General features: G+C 42.8%; 1 protein-coding gene across 1 annotated transcript in view; it reads right to left on the bottom strand.

Annotated features, from left to right (window-relative positions):
- The window catches only part of UBE2Q2 (ubiquitin conjugating enzyme E2 Q2), a 47810-nt gene extending 32394 nt beyond the window's left edge, over positions 1-15416 (bottom strand). Inside the window, exon 1 of the mRNA XM_082290932.1 lies at positions 15011-15416. Within this exon, the coding sequence (XP_082147058.1) occupies positions 15011-15196 (186 nt within the window). The 5' untranslated portion in view covers positions 15197-15416. The remainder of the gene's footprint in view (positions 1-15010) is intronic.
- Between the last annotated feature and the right edge of the window lie 4536 nt (positions 15417-19952).

Below are 19952 nucleotides of genomic sequence, written 5' to 3'. Positions count from 1 at the left end.
TATGGCTACGGCAGGCTTACGGATGTGGTTTAATCACTTTCTTCCTTTACACAACACAGCACTTGAGAAGAGTGTATTTTCTCCTCAGTTTCACTTAAGAGATTAACCACTATCTCTGTGGGAGAAATAAAGCTGAATCCCCCTGTTGCCACTTCTAAACTGTTATTTTTAGGAGCTAAACTTCATTAAAGGTATTCCAGGTTTCGTGCTGATCACATCTCACTCATTTTTAATAACATGCAACCTATTTGTGAAGTCTTCTGCAATGGAGCAATCTTCTCACCTCAAGCCTTTCACACTATGCACTGATCTGGATGCACAGTGGGCAACAGCATAAGGGAATCTCTGCTAACCGTGGCCCCACTGCCTGAATACTTGTTTAAGCCAGCTGTTTTTGAGACCTGAGCTTCTCTGGCCAGCTCATGAAGTTGAGAAAGGCAGTAGGGTAAACACTACTACCATGACTTTAGATGACACCAACATTCCCATCAAGAAATACAAAGAACAAGCAAAATCCCTTCCAAGATTCACCAAGCCATCTGTTTCTTAAAATCCTCAGACTCATTAGAATAAAAATATTCTCCAGATACAGTCAACACTTGGACTGTGCATGCATGCACCATTCTGTTAACAGGTATTTTTGGCTTTTTTTTTTTTTAATCAAGCATTTAAAAAATTTTGTTAGTCCAGATCTATGCAAGTCTATCAATTGCAAAAATTTACAGAACACAAACACCTGCTAGTCCTCTCTTCTAAATCATGTCTGGAATCTGAAGACTGCTTAGAGAGTGGAACTCAACTCTTCACTGTCTATATTCCTTTTTTCTGACAATTTTATTTCTCCTTTCTCCACCTGAAAAAATTTGAGGAACAACCCCACAGTAGGACATTCCTTATTGCAACCAGTATCTATTCCAGTCTGGGGGCCTATATAAATATGTCCTCCAAAATACTTGCAGCATGTCTGTCATCAGCCAGGGACATGACTGACAGTGCAGATCTGATGATTAAGCAATCCCACTATGACTTTAAATACATTGCAGTGGTGTATTGGGTTGACCCTGAGTTGATGGACAGTCTTTAAGACCAATTACGCTTCTCACAATTTACATATTTAAACTGCACGGAAAGGGGGGACTTCCCCTTTTTGTCGGAGCTCGCTTGCTGGGAGGTGGGGGGCTCTGAGCCTCCCGGCCCCGCCGGGCCGGGCCGGGGCCACTGCCCCTTTCCCCCTTTCCCAACGCTGCGGCACGGACCCTGGGTGGCTGGGGGGGAACTGTCCCAGAGCCGCAGGCAGCTAAAACCAGCCATGGACTGCTCACAGCTAAACCCATCCAGCGCGGCTTCTGGGGACCGGCGGGTCCCTCTCCTCTCCATGCGGAGCCGGCGGAGTCAACGGGAGCCGGCAGAGCCTCCTGTCTGCAGCCAGCACACTTCGTGCTGAACTGAAGAGGACACCACGCAGCCAGCAGCACAGAGGGAGCGAGGCTTTCTCCACCGTAAAGCCCAAACAAGAACACCCTTCAGCGTGGCGGCTGCAGAGTCAGAGAGGAAGAGAAGTGAGTCCCGTGGGACGGAGCTGAGCATGGCGACGGGAGAAAAGAGGGCGGTGCCACGATTCTGGCGCGGCTTAAAAGAAACCTTCTTGCATGCCGTGGTAAGAAACTGTAATACCACAAACTTTTGTCTCTTTAATCCATTTGAAGAACATTGGGGGATGGAGTATCCTCGTGTGCCTGTGAAGATTGTGAAGAGTGCCTATGCCAGGCTATATAGAAGTAGTAAGAGGCTGCTAGAGACTTGTGGCGAAGAAAAAGCTTTTGTGTGCAGGCCAAAAGAACTTATCCTTAAAAAGATGAATAACCCCATGTGATGGCCCATGTTTTGCAGTGTGAAGGAACTGTGAGATTTTTCATGGAAGAGATGTTTTACACACAGCAGATTGATTGTTTCCGGGTGGATCTGCTGTTGGTGGCAGTTTGGGAACCACGTGCAACTGAAGGAAAAACCCTTTTTTCCTTAAGCATAAGAGAGAGACTTTTCAAGAACTGGAACACTGACTAACATCCCATGTTCTGTTATCCCTTGTGTGAGCTGGGTAAAAGGAGAGAAGTGCTGGAGGGGGGGGATTTGCTTTAATTTTGTTTTGTTATTTTCTCTTTACTTTTAATTCTATTAGTAATAAAACTCTTTTCATTGTACTGCAACTGTTTAAGGTTTGTGCCTGCTTTGCTTTTCTCCTAATTCTTATCTCACAGAAGGAAAATAAGTAAGTAATGAATATTTTGAACCAAACCCACTACATTTAATTAGTGTTTTTGCCTGGTTTTGAACTCAACCCGCTACAAGTGGCTACTTGAATGTGCTGCTGCCTCCTGCTCTGAATGACAGTCCTTACTCATGGTTTACACTCACTCCATTTTTTGCCCTGAAAACAAATCCTCCTGTAGGTGAGGAAATGTCAAGAACTCGATACTGCCTGGATTATTAGTGTATAGCACATATGACTATGTCCTAAAAATTATCAACTATTCAAATTTTTAGTCTGATCTAGCTTACAAAACATGAATGGGAAAAATGGAACTTCTCAGAGAAACTCTTCTTTAACACTGCAAGCATATTTACTCAGCTGTATCAGAAAATACTTCAAATTTTAGATTTTTGGAGTACGACTATTTAATTGCACATTCCAACTTTTTCACAACAGATGCTTAATATTAAAATACAAATTTAATCAAACTTCCATTTTGTTGTGATGCTTCTTAATTCTTCAGACTTACCAATAAATATATTCGTTTAATTTAAAAACATAAATGGCATTAAGTTTCTTTAGATCTGTAAGTAATCCATATTTTTGGAACAGCTGATTTCCACGCGGATATGAGTCACTATATTTTGAAATACAGAATTCACAGAAACTTCAAACGTTCTGAACTTGAGATATAAAAAGGCTCATGAGTTTGTAATAACCACAGCAGGCAACTTAAAGCTAAGCTTGTGGTTTGTAAGGTCAAACAACTGAACTTCACAAGAGCTATTTCTGTTGAGAGAATTAAGTCAGGGTTTTTTTTCCTGTATCTGCATCCTATAGAGATAAGAGGTGGATTTGAGCTGTAGTGTCATGTAAGGAACACAGGCTTCTCAAAGACAACAATTCACGAGAGGAACCCTAAAATAGCAGTTGTTTTACTATTAATTGTCAGTGGCTAAAAAGCCCCATTACTGTGGGCCTTTCACTAGAGAGCTGTCATGTCTATATGATTTCTCTCAGCTGCACAGCTATCACCATATTCAGTATCTGAGAGGTTTTATGTAACTGCTGCTTTTTTCCTGCTCTCCACAAGCAAAGGCAGAAGCTCATCCCAAGAGGGAGGGCTGCGGAGCACAGCAGTGCCTGCTGGACAGCAGTGACAGGACAGCAGTGACATCACACCTCGCCTGCACTGGAGCAGGACAAAGGCAGGATGTTTACAGCAGCACAGATACAATTACAATTCATGGCATCATCACTTCTAGAGACTCTTTGTATCTGCACCAGGACAGACTGGGAGCTTTGTCAACACAAATGCTTCTGTGACAGAATGCAGTGAAAGAATTCAGCCCACTAACAAACACACAAAATACAAAGAGAATAAAGCCCTGTACTTCTGCCATGGGAACAATTTCAAAACTGATCAAAGTCATTTAGGAAAACCACAGCATGTTAGAAGAATACACATGGGATCTCACTGTTCAGACATTCCATTACATCCTCTGTAAGAGCTCTACTTACATTTTACTAACAATTTTGCTTACCAAAGGAAAAAAAAATAGAAAGCAGCAAAATGTGACAGAAGATTCCAGGAACACACACATTAAGACAGCTTTTCCTGGACAGGATCTGTCATCTAAGTATATCCTATCTAAGCTTTCTCATCCTTAACAATGAGGCCATTTCCTTGCAATGTTATATAATCTTTTATCCTGCTTTCTAAGCTCCAGTGACACAATTTTGACATTAGTAAGAGACTTTTTTAAATGAGACATTTCGAAATTACTACAATACTGTTAAAATTGTGATGTTGCCAAATCAAAACATCTTGCTCTCACTCTTAACATTAGAACAACCTGTACCTGCAGTTTGCTGCAAGGCAATAGAGTAATCATATCTCCTTGCACACAACTGAGCCATTTTATCACAGCTAAATGGTAGGAAAACACATTTAAACACATGGCTACTGCATTATGATTTCAAATCACAGTTACAAGGTAACAGTTCTTAATTTTCTTTAATTTACAGATCATACTAGATGGAAAAAGTGTGGGGGTGGTTTCTTTTAAAAATCCTTAGCATACTGTCTGAACAAATTTCAGTCAGTTTTACTTCTTGTCTGTTCGTTAGTTTTTGCAAAATCTCCATCTTAGGCAGAATCTAGTTCTGTTCTTTTTACACCAGATACAACTCAATCTTAGATTGGAAAGAGACTGTTCTTGCTCACCCAGATCTTGGTAATGAAGTAAATCCTAATGGAACAAGACGTCTCAGAAGGCTAATACAATCCTCTCAAGGTGAGTGCATTTGCAGCTATAAACACATGCCAAATAATTTATTTTAAATCCCAAATGTCTTTCCAACTTTCCAATTTATTTAATTAAACAGCAGAATCAGATCTTTATTAGGGGTCATATGTACATCCTACATGAACATTCAATAAATACTGAAGAATAATAAACAACACTTAGCTACAATTTAGTACACATTTTTTTGCAATTGTTAGTTAATCATTCACTATTTATTTTTCACCCATATCAAGCTGCCTTTAGTATTAACTCTGTGGGCTTTTTCCTCTAACAAAAATATTAGGATTTAGAAGATTTGTAAAGCTAAAGTTCAGCTTGGTGACCATAAAACACTAGTACTTACAGCTACTTAAAATAGCATTAGTTGTGATTACACAACTGACAGATTGTTTCCCATTATTAGGGGTCAAATTTTCCAAAGGCAGTTTAAGAAGCAGTAAGCATTTTCTACCACTAGCAGCTCAAGTGCCAGTGAAATCTACAGGCTTAAGAACCTTTAAAAGCCAGCCGATTGTCATCTGCCCTCTCAACTGATCCTTTATAATAATTAAGAAAGAAAAAAGCATGAAGAATCACTTTCATTGAAAGTAATCCAAATAAAACCATTTCCCAGAAACCTCCAGTTACTTAACCCCCCCTAACTTTTATTTTCAAACATTCAGACACCACCATTTGCTGTGTTGTATAGATCAAATTATTGAACATTACAGTACCCTAACATCTGCACTTTTAGATATGAAAAATTTGTCATTTCTTAAAGAATCTAACATGTCAGTGATCAAGAGTTCTAAAAGATAAGAAAAGTGTTTGCAATGGAGGGTTTAAAATGAAATTTAGTATTTGTGGTAGCAAGGAAGCAAAGTGAACCCATCACTACCAAACAAGGGGAAAACTTTAACTTGCTTTTCCTCTTGAATTTTAAAATTGTATATAACATGCTATTAACTTGCCTGAAGGCAAGCTTGTATAGCTTTACTTTACTTCCATCCTCCCTAAAGCCTGACAGGCTTCAGTTCAGCGAGAACACTTACAAGTCCTGCACTTGGTAAGGCACCAAGTTCAGCTGTCTGAAATACGCATCTCTCTCTACAACGTACAAAATTACTGCAATTCTACTCTCAAATTTAATGGCTGTATTGACAGCTACAGGCTATACATGACAATCCCAGGTGAAGCATCATCCTTTGGTTGAATCCCTAGGACTGCAAGAGCTTAATCATCTTGCACCTTTGCAGGAGGAAGGTGAAAGAATCCCCTAATCCTGTTCTATGTCAGTTCTGCTAATATGCTCAGCGCTGCAGAAGCCAATACCTTCAGGAGCGTATTAAATCAACACAACTAACAGGGTCACAATTTGCCTCTCCCACACACTCTCCAAGGAATGAGGCAAGTGTAGCAGAGTACCTTGCTTTAGAATTGTTTATGTTATTAAATACAGCCATGCTAGAGAAGGGAGGGTGAAAGGCATGTGCCTCATGGAGCAGAAAGACTGTAACAAACCACAACTCTATAGATGCTGGTGAAATGTACTCTGCAACCACAAATTGCCCCAAACAAAAATACAGTTCTCTGTATGAACAAGTTCTACTGATTGCAGAAGGCTACCACAGAAGTAACCAGGAGGAAATAGTTGTTGAAAGTATACAGAATGGTTCTGGAGAGCCCTTCTGTCTTCACAACACCCTTCTGAGAGCAAAGCCACTGCCCTGCTGTCACGTTCGGTGTCAGCCACACAAGTGGTGCTCTGACACTGCACCTTCTACAGCCGCCTTCTGCATGAGTGCACAGGGACCACAGAATATTTCTAAATCAACTGAAAGCTTAGATCATGGAACACTTTCTGCAATATACAGATGCAGCATCATCTGTAAGTGCCAATCTTCATTGATAGTGACCACAGAACTAAGGAAGTATCAACAGGGACTGTATTTCAATGGCAATTCACTTGCGTACAAATTATTCCAAAATCCATGCAGTTTGCAATTTGCACCTTCACCTGCACTAATTCATTTGTTCAATCCAAGCCCATAGAATTCTCTTGAAATTATTATGGGAATCTTCAAGTTTTAAATTTTTTTTATACACCCAAGACAGAAAACAACATTTAGAGAAAAAAAATCCTGAAAACTTCAGCAGCTGCTGCTTTCAAACGGGCACATACAAGAGGCTAATAAGTTCAAAATTTGTGAAATAATCCAAGCTCCTTTTGTGTTTTACTTCCGTATCTCTCTGTCCAGGTACACACACCTCTCACTGCTCAAAACATCATGACCTGATAAGAAGCCAAAATATCTACAGCCAAAGTAGCAAAGGCACAAAATATCACTTCAAATGGTCACAAACATGAATGCGAATGTGGCAGCACAGTTCTTACATTTCTTGTGGTCAAGTTCTTACAGACAGTTCTTCTTCAAATTATTTAATCTATGCAAAATGTCCCAACTGCCAATTCCAAAACATGAAATTGCACATAACCCTTGGAAAAACAGGTATCAGACTCTTACCAGTTGCCAAAACCTCATTCTCCCTCCATACCAAGCAAAAGGCAGGAGGCTACTTGTCCAGTGTAACAAAACTACACAGAATCAAAACATGAATTTGTAGCATAAAAGAAAAAAAATGCACTTTTCTGATAAAATGCAGTTACTGTTCATCACTGTGAAGCAGCATTTTACTTTCTACATCATCATCATGCAGCATGTCATCTCTCCACTCAAGGAAATTCACAGAAAAAAACTAAACACCCTTAGCACTTTTGTCCAGACCCAAACTAAAATCCACCAAATGCTACTGAACTGCTGCTCAAACACAACCCCATGCTACACAGGATTGCATTAACAGCATAGCAAGTCAGTTGTTCTAGAGCAGTGTGTAGTCTCTGAAAATGTACACTGTTGTGGAGGGCCAATACAAGGGAGCTAAGGAACATGGCTTTGCCAATGTTAACAGCAACAAATAAAGTTACAGATCCTCCACACTCAAAATTGAGCAAAGCACACAGCACTGCTGAAAACAAAGTGACTTGCTTATTGGGAACATGGCTGTAGACCTGAGACTATATCGAGGTTTTTATTACAGCACCTCACAGTAGTAGGATCAAGCTATCCTACTCCTCACACACAAAAAGCCACTGTGTGCTTGTACCCTCAGCCTGCCAGTTGTCAGAGGCTGGTTGTTTGGGAGCTCTCAGACACAAGGGGTTCCCTTTAATGCACACATTACACATGCACTCAAGCTGGCAATGCTTTACCTAAGAGCAGCTACACACAGGGGCTGAAGAGAAAGGTATTTTGCAAATCTCATTCTACAATACTCTCTTTACTACCAGCACAGAATCTGATGTGCCCAAATTCTTCCAGGAAGTCTGGTTACTTGAAACAAATGATCAACTCATTCTAATCATCAAGTTAATTTAATTACCTACTTTTGCAACTATACAGGCCAGTTATCATCTACATGAGCGTCACAAAGCCAGAGCAACAAGAAACGGCTTCTAATATGGATAGAACAGAAGAACTGGTTATAACCAAGTTGTGTCACGTCTCTCTCTCACCAACTTAATTTCATAAAGTTTCCTTGCAAACCTCCTCTCACCTTTATCACTTACAGTTACTCCACAGTATGAAGAGTCTGGTATCATCTCTGCTGTCACCCAAAAGATTGAGGCTTCCCCTTCTTTCTCTAAATTCAGAAATTTACATCTTTCAAGTGTTCAAATCACTCAGCATCCCCTTCTATCTGTGCCCTTTCCCCTCTCTGAGAGCAACCTTTCTCTTTTCCACCTTTTCCCTTTGCAAACTTGCTGTGCTCCACATACTCCTGCAGATAGAAGGATTTTTCGTTCTCACTCACAGCTAAGAGAGGTCCTGTTGCTCCTTACACCTGAGAGCATTCCAGCCACCACTCACCAAGCTCATAGTAACATGTACACAGCTGCCCTGATGCTGCTTAGCCATGGGCCTTCAGATTAGAGCCATTAAGATAAAGCTTTGTCCCCCACATGCAAAACTGCAGTACCATATAGTTCAACCAACGTCTACCACTAATAAGTTAAATACCACAACTCTTACCACAGTTATTTCCTACTTCAAAAATTCAAGGAAGCCTGTGGTATCTTGAACACCACTGCTCAGGAACGCTTTGATTTTTTTCTAATGCCACTATACAAGTTCTAACAGAGCTTAAGCTCCTGCCTTACTGAATACACACTGAAGAAGCTACTACAAGATCTCCAACTGTACTGAACTCTTTCTGCTATGAGGTGGAAAAAAATTTTGATGTCTGAGAGAAAGGAGAATACAGTTCATACTAAATCTTCAGAAATCATGTATTAGCTGCTCTACAGTACTTAGTACACCAAGATGTCTTGTAAGCAAGAGATAAAGAAAAAAAATCCCCACATATAAGGTCATTATTTTCATACCACGCTTAGAGATTACAGCTGGAAGCAAGACATCAGTGAGATATACACTAACTGCTATGCTTGTTTCCACTAGAGATCAACTGAGAACTATTTTGATCATATTAGCTTCAAGTGTACTGCATACAGGCAGTCTGATTGAAGATCTAAATGTTAAATAGCCTCTTCTTACTATAATCAGTCATTTAATTTTCCAGTTGTCTTCTAGGAGCTGGTGAAAGGTCATTTTTGCTTCTCTTACAGAGCTTGCAGCTGAAGAAACTCAGTGGAACATATACTAAATCATCAATTGTCATGTCTCTTAAAAATGGAATATTACCATTTAAAGGAAAAAAAACCCCTAATACTCCAGCCAGGAATTCAGGCATTTACAACCTTGCAAAACTACATAAAAGCAAACAACCTGACAATACTGAACAGGAGTCCACACTGAGACATAACTAAAATAGTAGTCATTTCTGTTAATCAACTTCTACAAATAATTGTTCCTAATGAGAAATTCCACGCCCTCTTTTTCTTTCCTAATAATAATACTATTTAGAGAACTGTCTCCATCTCTGCATCTTGCACTCTGCTGGAATGAATCAGATTTTTCAAGTAAACAAACTCCTTGCAGTTAAGTCTGGTCCAGCTGTCACTGTAACAACATAGACACTGGTGGAGGCCCAGGGGCCTGGTGCCACCCCAGGCGCTGCACCCAGGAGAGGTCAGTTCCAAGCGCCACCCAGGGCTCTGCCAGCAGTGCTGGATGCAGCAGCTCTCACTCAGTCCCGCGCCCTTGTTGTGATGGGACAGCTGTTTGTGCAGCTGAACCAGACTGGGAAATAGTCCAGATCAACAAGAACTTGGTAAGAATTTTTACTTGCCAGCCAGGTCCTTAATCCAGCAAACTCCATTTTAGCCACCTCACAGGGCACATAGCCTCTGCTGGTCTGCAAGAAACAGCACTATTACAGAGTGTACAGGACACCATCACTCTTTGTTCTTACTAGCAATCCTAACTTTCAATACATGTTGAGGATATCAACAAGGCATCAATACACAAAACCTCCTGAATAGCTCACATGCAGAAGGGTGTTGAATAAAAAGAATGTAATTCTTTCTACTAAACTTCTTTAATTATCAAAGGGCACAGAGAGCTTTTTCAAGGACCACTACAATCCTAGTTCTGAAGTTACTGTATCATTAACTCACATGAGCAACACACTGGAAATGAACACAATTTACTATACACATCTCAACATATGCCAGCATTTCTATTTGAAGCCCACCATTGTGGCTTTCTAGGATATTTTAGGAGCACTTCATACCTTGTAGGGAGGACAGAACCATCTGTAAAGTCCTGAGGTACTGGTTACAGCCTTTCACACATCACACAACCAGACCATGGTCAGAAAGGTCCTGCCTTCCAGACACAAAAGATTCCTCCTACTCCTTTATGTGATATTCTTTTTCCAATTACAGCTTTGACATTAAAAAAAGAAATTAAAATCCTCACTACTCTTTTAGTAATTTTTTTATTAGCTTCATTTTGGTTTGCTAAACAATACTAAACTTGTCAATTTCTATTGCATGAGTGCTTCTTTAAAATCACCAAGTACATCTAACTGTAGCTAAAAAGTACATATTATCAAGATAAAGATGTGTATGTTTTTATACAGTCGTGGCATCCATACGCTGCAAGGAAAAGGTCTCAACCTCACTACAGAATGTCTAATGATCTACCAAAAAAAAAAAAAAAAAAAAAAAAAAAAAAAAAAAAATCTGTGGTTGGAACTGAATGGCCCATTCGTTATGTGTACAAATAAATAACCTTTAACGTTTTAAAAAGGTTACCAGCTGTCTAGGCATTAGCTAGGAGTGAGTTCAATACGAAAATCCTATGCCTTTGAAGAACTGTCACATGTTCCAATACACTCACTCTCTGTATACACCCAGCTTGTCAAAAGCTTCACAGGTAATATCTTTTTATCCATTCTGGTTTAGAAGGGAAAATAAAGTCTTGTCCCATCAACTGCAGTTATCTGTAGACAGCAACCTTTTCAAGTCATTCACAGCAGCTTCTAACTCCGATTTAGCAGCAGGGTTATTTTTCAGCAGAAGATGCTTCTTTCCAACAGAGAAGCAAGAGTTTACTGAGTCAGCCACATCACCTGAACTGAATTGCTAATGTATGAAGGATATCACTGCACATCACAGCCCTGTATCGGTTTAGGGCAAACCTGCTCCCACTCGGAATTGGCACAAATCCCCATTCTACCTGCAAGTGTCACTTGAGGACACAGAATTTCAATAGTAATTTTGCATATGGGCGGAGAGATATTAATATCCAGTTTCTCTTTCAGGAGATGATATGAAAAATACAAAATGTTTAACAGCAATCCAAACCAGTCCTTTTCCTTGAAATAACAAGAAAAAGATTTCGGTGGACAATATTTCTAACACACCCTTCGCAATACTATGACCTAAGTCTGATAAGGTACCAAACTGAAACCAGAGATTGTATTGAAGGACACTTGCCTAAAGTCATGATCAACAAACACTCCTCTAAGTAAGGCCATAGGCTTGATACTATTTCAAAACACATGAGGAACAGGACAAGGTTTATTGAACTTGATCAACTGGAATAGTGCTGTTAACTAAAAAGGAAACCTGAGAGAAAAAGAAATAAAACTCCAAATGGAGACACTGCTGTTGGCATAACAAAATGGGAATGTGAAGGTACACAGCCTGAACAAGTTCAATAATTAGACAGCTCTCAGGAATAAGCAGCAATGTTTCTGACAGGGGTGACTCCACCCTGAAGTGCCTCTTTTAAAACAATCTGATTAACCATGTAAGCTCTAATATGGGTCACTACCAGAAATAGTGAAGGACCAAGTTTGGCTGCCACTCTGTAAACAGAAGAGCTATCAAGTAAAATGTATTTTGCTTTAATTTCAAGCAGCGTTCAGTGTCACAGGTACAGTATCCCTGAGATGCTATAGCCAACACTGAACTTTGATAGTTCTACAAACTTATACTACAGAGACAATCAGCAAATCATCTCAGTGAGAAATGCCAGTGGCAGACTTCTCAAACTGTGAATTTTAGTCCAGAAAACTTGTGGAGACTTATACAGTTCCTAAGCATACATTCTCTCTCACCTCTCCAGAGGAATATTTTGTCTTCCCTCTGCCTTCTCTCTAGAGGCTGGAGAGCAAAAAAGATTTGTTGGGAATATCAGAGCCAACTTAGTTATCAGACCTCTTTTTAGCTACTAAAAGCTTCCTTCCCTACCAGGTATTTCTCCATCCCGTAACTTCAGCATCTCTACACGCTGCTAGACAGCTGTCATTTTACGTAAAATACTGAGTATGCTAACAGAACCACAAAGAAAAGAAGTGCTGATTGAGCTTTGTGCTTACTCTTCCCCCTTAACAGGATCCTTGAGCATCCAGATACAATCCACCATATGCTTTTGCTGAGTAAAGGAAATACCCTGGCTGGATCAGTACTGAACGGGCTAAACCAGCTAGAAGAAGCAAAGAGTTAAAGCTGTGTATTTGCTCTGCAAATCCAGAGTGCTAAGACAGCAGCTTCTGATGCAGAGTCTCCCCAAGAAAATATATTTACCAACAACTTTATAGCCTTACCAGTCTTTGCATGCTACTACTGCTATTTAAAGCTCTAGTTCCCACAGTACCTGCAGAGCCACTGAAGCACAGTAAAGACTTAGGCTTTTCTAGTTTACAGTACCCACAAAACCCTCCAAAAATACCTGGAGGCAATTAGGAGTTAGAGCCAAGAGACCCCATTTAGCGGGGAGGGGAAAAAAAAAAAAAAAAAATCACATTTGTGACTCTCAAGAGTTCTAACATGTGTGTCAAAGAACTAGAACAGAAGCTCAGAGATGAGCTTTCTCTTCTTGGTTCTATTACCTGCTGCCCATTTGTTTCAAGGGAGCCACCTCTATATCTCAGGTTGCCCTATCCCCATTTATTTTTAACAGATAGGGAAAATAGCCACCTGCCTCAAAGAGCTAAAAACTAGTCAACATCGGAAAGCACCAAGCTGCTCGCTCACAGACAACTGTGAAACAAAAGCTTCAAGAAGCTCAGACACAGCCTTTCATCAAAGCAGAAGTCTCAGTTCTGGGGTTTCAAAGAGCACTTTTCCTGTTCTTTGTGCAAGTTCATACGCCACAAGTCTAATGGCATGTGAAAGATCTCCTGACCTTCGGGGCAAGAGACTGTAACAGCAGATTGCAGACACTGTTTCCTCATTAACACAAATATGACAACGGTGACCTAAGTGGTTTCTTGCTTGCTCAGACACACCTCAACCAAGGCATACAGCTAAGTGGGCATATTTCTTCACAATAAGAATTACTATTGAAAGTTACAATGAAAGCAGTCTCAGAAGTAGATAAACACCACAGCACAAATTCTGGGCATAACAATTTCAGGTCTTACTGCTGGCTTACCTGTTAGCTGTGACTTGACAAAGAAGAAATAACCCATCAAATTCAACTGGCAACTGAGGGTGCACAATCATCAGACCTTTCATTTTATTGTTTAGAGCAAGACTTATGAAATAGATCATGTTGTGTGGAAACAAAAAGCCAAATTTCTCTGCAATGGAATGCCCTCTACTGAATGAAAAATATTTATAGGAAGTCACACAAACCATCATCTGATGGGTCATGTCTGGAAACAAGAACACCAAAGCATCTTGTTTATTCTACCAAAAAACCCCCAGCATCTTATATCTTACAAGTATCCAGTAAAACAAACATCTATCCCATGACCACAGAAGCAACTTTTCATGACGGTTAACTGTGAAAACTGAAAGATCCACTTAACAACTCTCCTTTAATTTAATAAAGTTACTTTAAGGCAAGTGAGAATCTGGTCATGATTATTATTAGACTTGCCTGGTTTGCATACACATTTTCATTTTTCAGTACTGAAATATTCATGTTTCTACCACCATGGTGTTTGAAACTTTCATACAAAGACCAAAAAAAAGCTGTAGAATTTATCTTCCTTAAACTTGAACATGCTATTTTCACCCAGTTCTTCAATACATCACTGTGTAGATGAATCTTGATAAGGCATTTTAAAACACTTATAACTGCAACCAACCCAACAAAAATGAATCTCCAGCACTTTTGTGTACATGAGTCACAGATGCCAATATATTCCAATCCTTTGGCAAGTTTAGGCCTAAACTTCTAAAAAAACCAGAGGATTGTTACACGTCCCACAACACTGAACGTTTTATTCAGCTTCTCTTCCACTCATTTAAAAAATATTGAGCCAAACGAATTTAAGGGGAGAAAACCCCACATAAAGGGGAACCTCCAAAGCCCTTGGCAGGGAGCAGACCATCAGACTGGACACGGCTGCTCGCACTCCCTGACAAGTTTAAACGCACGGTTATCATAAAACGGCCCTTCGGCAGCAGAGCAGGGGCTCTGTATTACCCCTCCAGGACGGCGACTCTGACAACTTTCCCGTCCCTGCGGCCCCCTCGGGCTGCCCCGCGGGGGAGGCCGGGCCCGCCCCAGGCCGCGGCCGTGTGGCGCACTCGGTAAAGCGCCCGCCCGCCGCCTCCGGGCACCGCGCAAAACGCTCCTGGTGCCCCGCAAGTCGCCGCGGGGCCAGGCCGGGCAGCGGGGCTCCTCTGCTCCCCCCGCCACCGCCCCGGGGCTCTGTGCCCGCTACCCCGGACCCGACCGCCCTTTGTTTCGGCTCGCGGCTCTCCGAAGCGCCGGCGGCGGCCCCGGCCCGCGTCCTTCCCCCGTGCCCGGGTCCCCCGGAGGAGCCCCCGCCGCGCAGGAAAAGAGGCGGGGGCCGCCCGCCCCCCGTAACTTTTGTTATGGTGGCAGCGGGGAGGGCGCCCGGAGCCCCAGAGGAGCGGCCCCGGCGGCCCCCGGTCCCCCCGTGCTGAGTCACCCCGGCGGGGCTGCGCCCCCTCCCCGCGCCCCGCGGACAATGGCGAGGGCGGGCCGTGCCCGGCCCTCCCCGCCCCGCGCGGCCCCCGCACCGTGATGTTGCAGTGGATGGTGAGCGGCGGCGGCGGCTGCGGGCTGGAGCCCGGCGGCGGCGGCAGGAGCACGAACTGGCAGTGGAGCTCGTCCAGCTTCCAGGAGACGATGCGGAAGCGCTCGTGGTCCTTGTCGAAGATGGACTCGAGGAACTTCAGCTCGGCCTTGAGCCCTGACACCGACATCCTGGCCTCATCTCCGGGCCCGGGCCTGCGCTGCCGCCGCCTCCCTCCGACTCAGCCGGCCCGACCCTGGCCCCGGCCGCGCCTGCGGGGCAGAAGATGGCGGGGCCGGGGCAGCCCCAGCCGGCGGGGCACGGCGGAGCTCCCTTTGTACCGGCCTCCTGCGCCCGCTCGCTCGCTTAAAAGGGCAACAGCGCAGTCCGCTCCCCTTCCCTTCCCTTCCTCCTCGGCGGGCCGGGCCAGCCGCGCCAACCGCCCCGCCCTCGCCCTGCCCTCCTCCCGATAGCCCGGCCCCGCGCCGGGGACACGCGCGCCAGGGACGGCCCGAGCCCCGCTCCTCCCCCGGGGCCACCGCCCGCCCCCGCCGGGCTGACTCGCGGCACTGCCTTCTGCATCCCGGCTCGCAGCCCTCCGGTCCCCCGCTGCCGAACCGCAGTGACCGCTCACCCGTTCTTCTCCTCCTCTCCCACTGCTCAGCCCTGCGGAAGGGCACGCGGTATTGCTTCCTCACCGCACTTCTGTTTTGCTGAGAAAAAACTGCAGCTTTGGGTTTGCACTTGTCATTTCAGAGTCCTGTCAGTCCTTCAGTACTCCTCGGGGGTCAGTCGACTTAAGCCAGGAATTCCTGTCCTGACATTTCTGGTGGATCCATACAAATAAAATCTGGTTTTATAAATAAAATCTGGTTTTCAGGCTGGAAATCAGCAATACAGAGGCCAAGAAAAATTGTTACTGCTCCATTTAAGCTCCCCTATAATTGTTTGTACAGCATTTCATCCCCAGAAAAGGCATCACGATGCATGAAAGCAGAGTAAAGTGAATACTTGCTACATTCAGAGATCAAGAGGTGCTGTCCCTTCCTGATACTGGAAATACCATCTCTGCACCTTTATTTGTCCCTTCCCATCTTGATTTTGCATGTAGATAGTTGTCAGTGCTTTGGGAACATGGATCAGCTCTCACATGACATGAAGTGTGATACAAGCAATGTTGTTGCACAGTGTCCTTCATGTTTCCCAACCACCTATTAATTAATGCAGTGCACACATAAACCTGGAACAGGGAATTGCCTTTTTTTTAAAATTGATATTTTATATAAATCTTTAATTCCAGACAAACTGGCAGCACTTCACAAACCACAAGCTGAATCTTGTCAAGTGGTGAGAACTCTAATCTGGATCCAGAAAAACAGTTATGCACATGCCCAACTCCAAGCATATGGAAGCTTTACTGATTTGTGGGCTTGAAATTCCTATCCTTCCAGCAAAGAGAGCTGCAAAGAACACACTTTGCTACAAAAGGACTCAGGAAGGATTGACACCGGTTAAATACTCTGAATGAAAGATACCAAAAAGTCCACAGGTTTTTTTAGGTATCATTTGAAAGACACTGATTATACAGTGTGTGCAACTCAGCTCTCCTAGACAGGCTGAACTATTGCTTAGACTGTACAGTCTGCAAAGTGAAGCCAGAGTGGGTGTAATTGTTGTGTGTCAATATATCAACAGGCAGGGCAAAGAACTTTGAGAGCTAAGGCAAGGTTTAAGTATAAGGGCAAACTAGCTATAAATAAGCAGCAGAAAATTACTATACCTATTAGAAAGGGAGGACCTGGAAGAGCCTCCCTATGGGAACCCCAGAGACAAAACCAAACAAAGCAGACTTTGTCAGGCGTTGCATGGTGTGATGCATGAAACAGCAGAGGAATGAATTTGGTGACTCAGCCCAATTTCCCTGTACGATAGGATTTTGGCCTGGAATGCCTCACTGCAGCAGTTAGGTGGGTAGGCTTAGCAAGTTCAAACTGCACCTTTTGTCATACCTTACCAGAACTGCCTCTATCACTGCCTCTGCTCTTCCATCCTCCTTGTCTTCTCATCTACTTTCCCTCTCCTCTGCCTCTTCACTGACTGTGACACCACACGTTTTTTGGCAGCTGCACAGCTGAGAGGCGTGGATGTGCTGGCTGGGAGGACACCTCGCCTTCAGTAGCTGGCAAGCTGGTGGAAGGCATGGGAAGCTCTCTGAGGCACCCACTAATCCAAACGACATACTGTCTCCTGAGCATCTGGCAGGACAAACAAATTGTTTAATTGGCCAGGTGTGTTCTGCAAACCATATATTATTTAAGTCTGGTCTAAAATTTTCCCCAGCTCCTCCAGTCTGTTTGTTTTGGGCTTCAAGAAGCAACATGCAGCTGCACAGCCACCACTCCTCTGAATTCTCCTGCCCCTCTCAGTATTTAGTAGGCATTGTGCAAGCTGTGAATTAGTTTCTGTGATAAGACCTTGAGAACACATTGGGGCTGTCTCATTTTCTGGAATTCAGAGGCCACTTGAGGGGTGTAAAGAGCTGTTTGACATGTCTGACTCATTCTTGTTTCTTTCTTCAGGACTTGCCATGGGACTTTGACATGAATCTCATGTTGGTCATAAGATGATTCAGGAAAACCCAGAGTTTCCCAAAGACCAAAATGATTGTACACAGGGCAGGACCTGACATCTGAGGTTAATAAAGGTAATGCATCTAGGCACAGCCTCTCAGGAGCACTCTATCAGATTCCAGTAGTTCCAGTTGCTCTTAAGTTCCCTTGATCTATATTGCTTGCAAGCACCATTTTTTTCCTAATGCTCCCCCTGGATGCACACCTTCAACATCATGGTTACCTCTCTCTATCATACATCTAGATTACCTCTCCCAGGGGCTGAACTTTGGCCAAATCCCTGTTTTGAAGACTACATACCTTCCTAAACTTCTTTGTTTCTTTTTTCCTTCTTTTCACTTAAATATAAGAAATTCGATAGTTGAAGAAAGAGTTGAATAAGAATAAGAATTGAAGAAAGACTCTTCAATCGAAATGCTCAGAAAAAACCCAGAAGATTCCTCATTACATTCTTGGGTAGAATAAGGAAACAAACAGTTTGAACCAAAGTTGTCTTTCCCCTTAGCATTTACTGCCAGCCCTGTTTGCAACAGAACAGATAGGCATGTCCCTGGCAAAACAGAAGGCCAGCAGCAAGGGGCAAAGGGAACTGAAGGAAAGATGAGCTCAGGATAAGCCATTAAGAAGGAAATGAAGTAAAATAGAGGATGAATGGGCTTTGATGAAAGCAATAGCTGTCTGGAGCTTAAAGAAAGGATATTCCAGAGCACAGATGAATTTCAGTTTATATTAGTCCTTTTTTTCCTGTGAATGCCTTTTTCAGGTCTGTTGTATTTCCAACTTTACCCCTGAATGAAGCTCCTGTACATTCAGCTGTGTGCCTAGCAGAGGATTGATTTGTTTCTCTGAGAGTAGTTTATAGTTTTGTTTTTTTGACCTCACTTCTCTCACTTACAGCCTAGCCCTTAGAAAGGGTCTTTCTATTTAATTCTGATGTCACTTTCTCAAAAGGAATGTCAGGCACCAAAAAGGAACTGCCATTTTAGGAAGAGGGAAGGCCCAGATCCTTTGTAACCCTGAACCTCAGCAGACAGAGAAACTAAAGGATAAAGTTAATGAGATAGGAGGAAGTGTAAATTGATTTTGCTGATGGATGATGCAGTTTGATAATAGCTGATTCCAGGGTAGAATAGACACTTGAACTTTTTCACAGGTAGCAGCAGAACCTGAGACTAGAAAAGACAAATAATACCTGACACCCATAAAGACAAGGATAAGACAGGGACCCTACCTGAAACCTTGGGCAAAGGCAGAAAGAGTCAATAGGATCCTCCTTTACCAAGATACAAGTCAAGCTGTCCTGTTTGCCAAAGCAAACACATCATTCTGAGCTCACAGCACCAGTGTCACTGCTTCAATAATGAAGTCACCTTCAAAGCATTGAGAGAAATACATCAGTGCATGAAAGCTGATGAAATGGCTGGTTTCAAGAAGCATTGTGTGCAGTGGGTGAGGGATTGATTAGTCCCTCAGACAACAATTTCACTTTTAAAGGCTTTAACAGTTAAGAAATGGCATTACAAAACCAACCTATCCTACAGCAGCTTGGGACAGAGAGGGATACTGTTGCCCAGATGTTCAGGAATAGGTGTCAAGGAGATGCCTGCATGCACTCAAATACTGTGGCCATGAATTTAACATTAAAAAAACTCAAGTTCCATGATTTTACCCAGAATGGTCAGAGTAGTTGTCAACTCCAGTTCTTCCAAGTCCATCCCTGTGGCTGTCAGCAATTAAGTCAAATAGGGCCCTTCTTTGGAGTGCTTTGGTTCATCCACTGACGAGTATTTGTAATCCTATACAGGAAACAGCAATAACCTGTTGGTGGAGATTGCATTACTGTTTGTGTATTTGTAGTTCTGGCTATACTTATATCTATGGCTGAACAATGTCTATTTCTGAACTGTCAAAAGCCAGATAGTGTCTGCAAAGCAAGGTCAATGATATGCTTTTGTTCTATATGAAAGTTGTGGGAGTTAATTTATTAGAAGAAAGGTGCCACAGGAAAGCCAAGCCAAGCTAATCACAGTCTTGCAATGCTGCAGATGGGGATTAAAATCCACTGTACAAACACATCAGAAACCAAACTCTTTGTGCATACAGTGAGGGAATACATCTAGTGCTCTCCTTAATGCCTCACACAGCTTCCTGAAAACAGATAAAAAATACATCTCTGAAAGCAATAAGGAGCCATGCACCCATATCTGAGGCATTCCATTTGATAAAATAAATGAACAAGCTAGAGAAAAAAGGAAAATGTGGTATCATTTTTCTAAACCCAGCTGGGTGAGGGAAGAGGTAGTTGCATGGAACCGT

The sequence above is a fragment of the Coloeus monedula genome (assembly GCF_965178545.1).
Source record: "Coloeus monedula genome assembly, chromosome: 14".
Taxonomy (NCBI): Eukaryota; Metazoa; Chordata; class Aves; order Passeriformes; family Corvidae; genus Coloeus; species Coloeus monedula.
The sequence above is the reverse complement of the archived record's forward strand: the minus strand, read 5'-3'. Positions and strand labels throughout refer to the sequence as shown.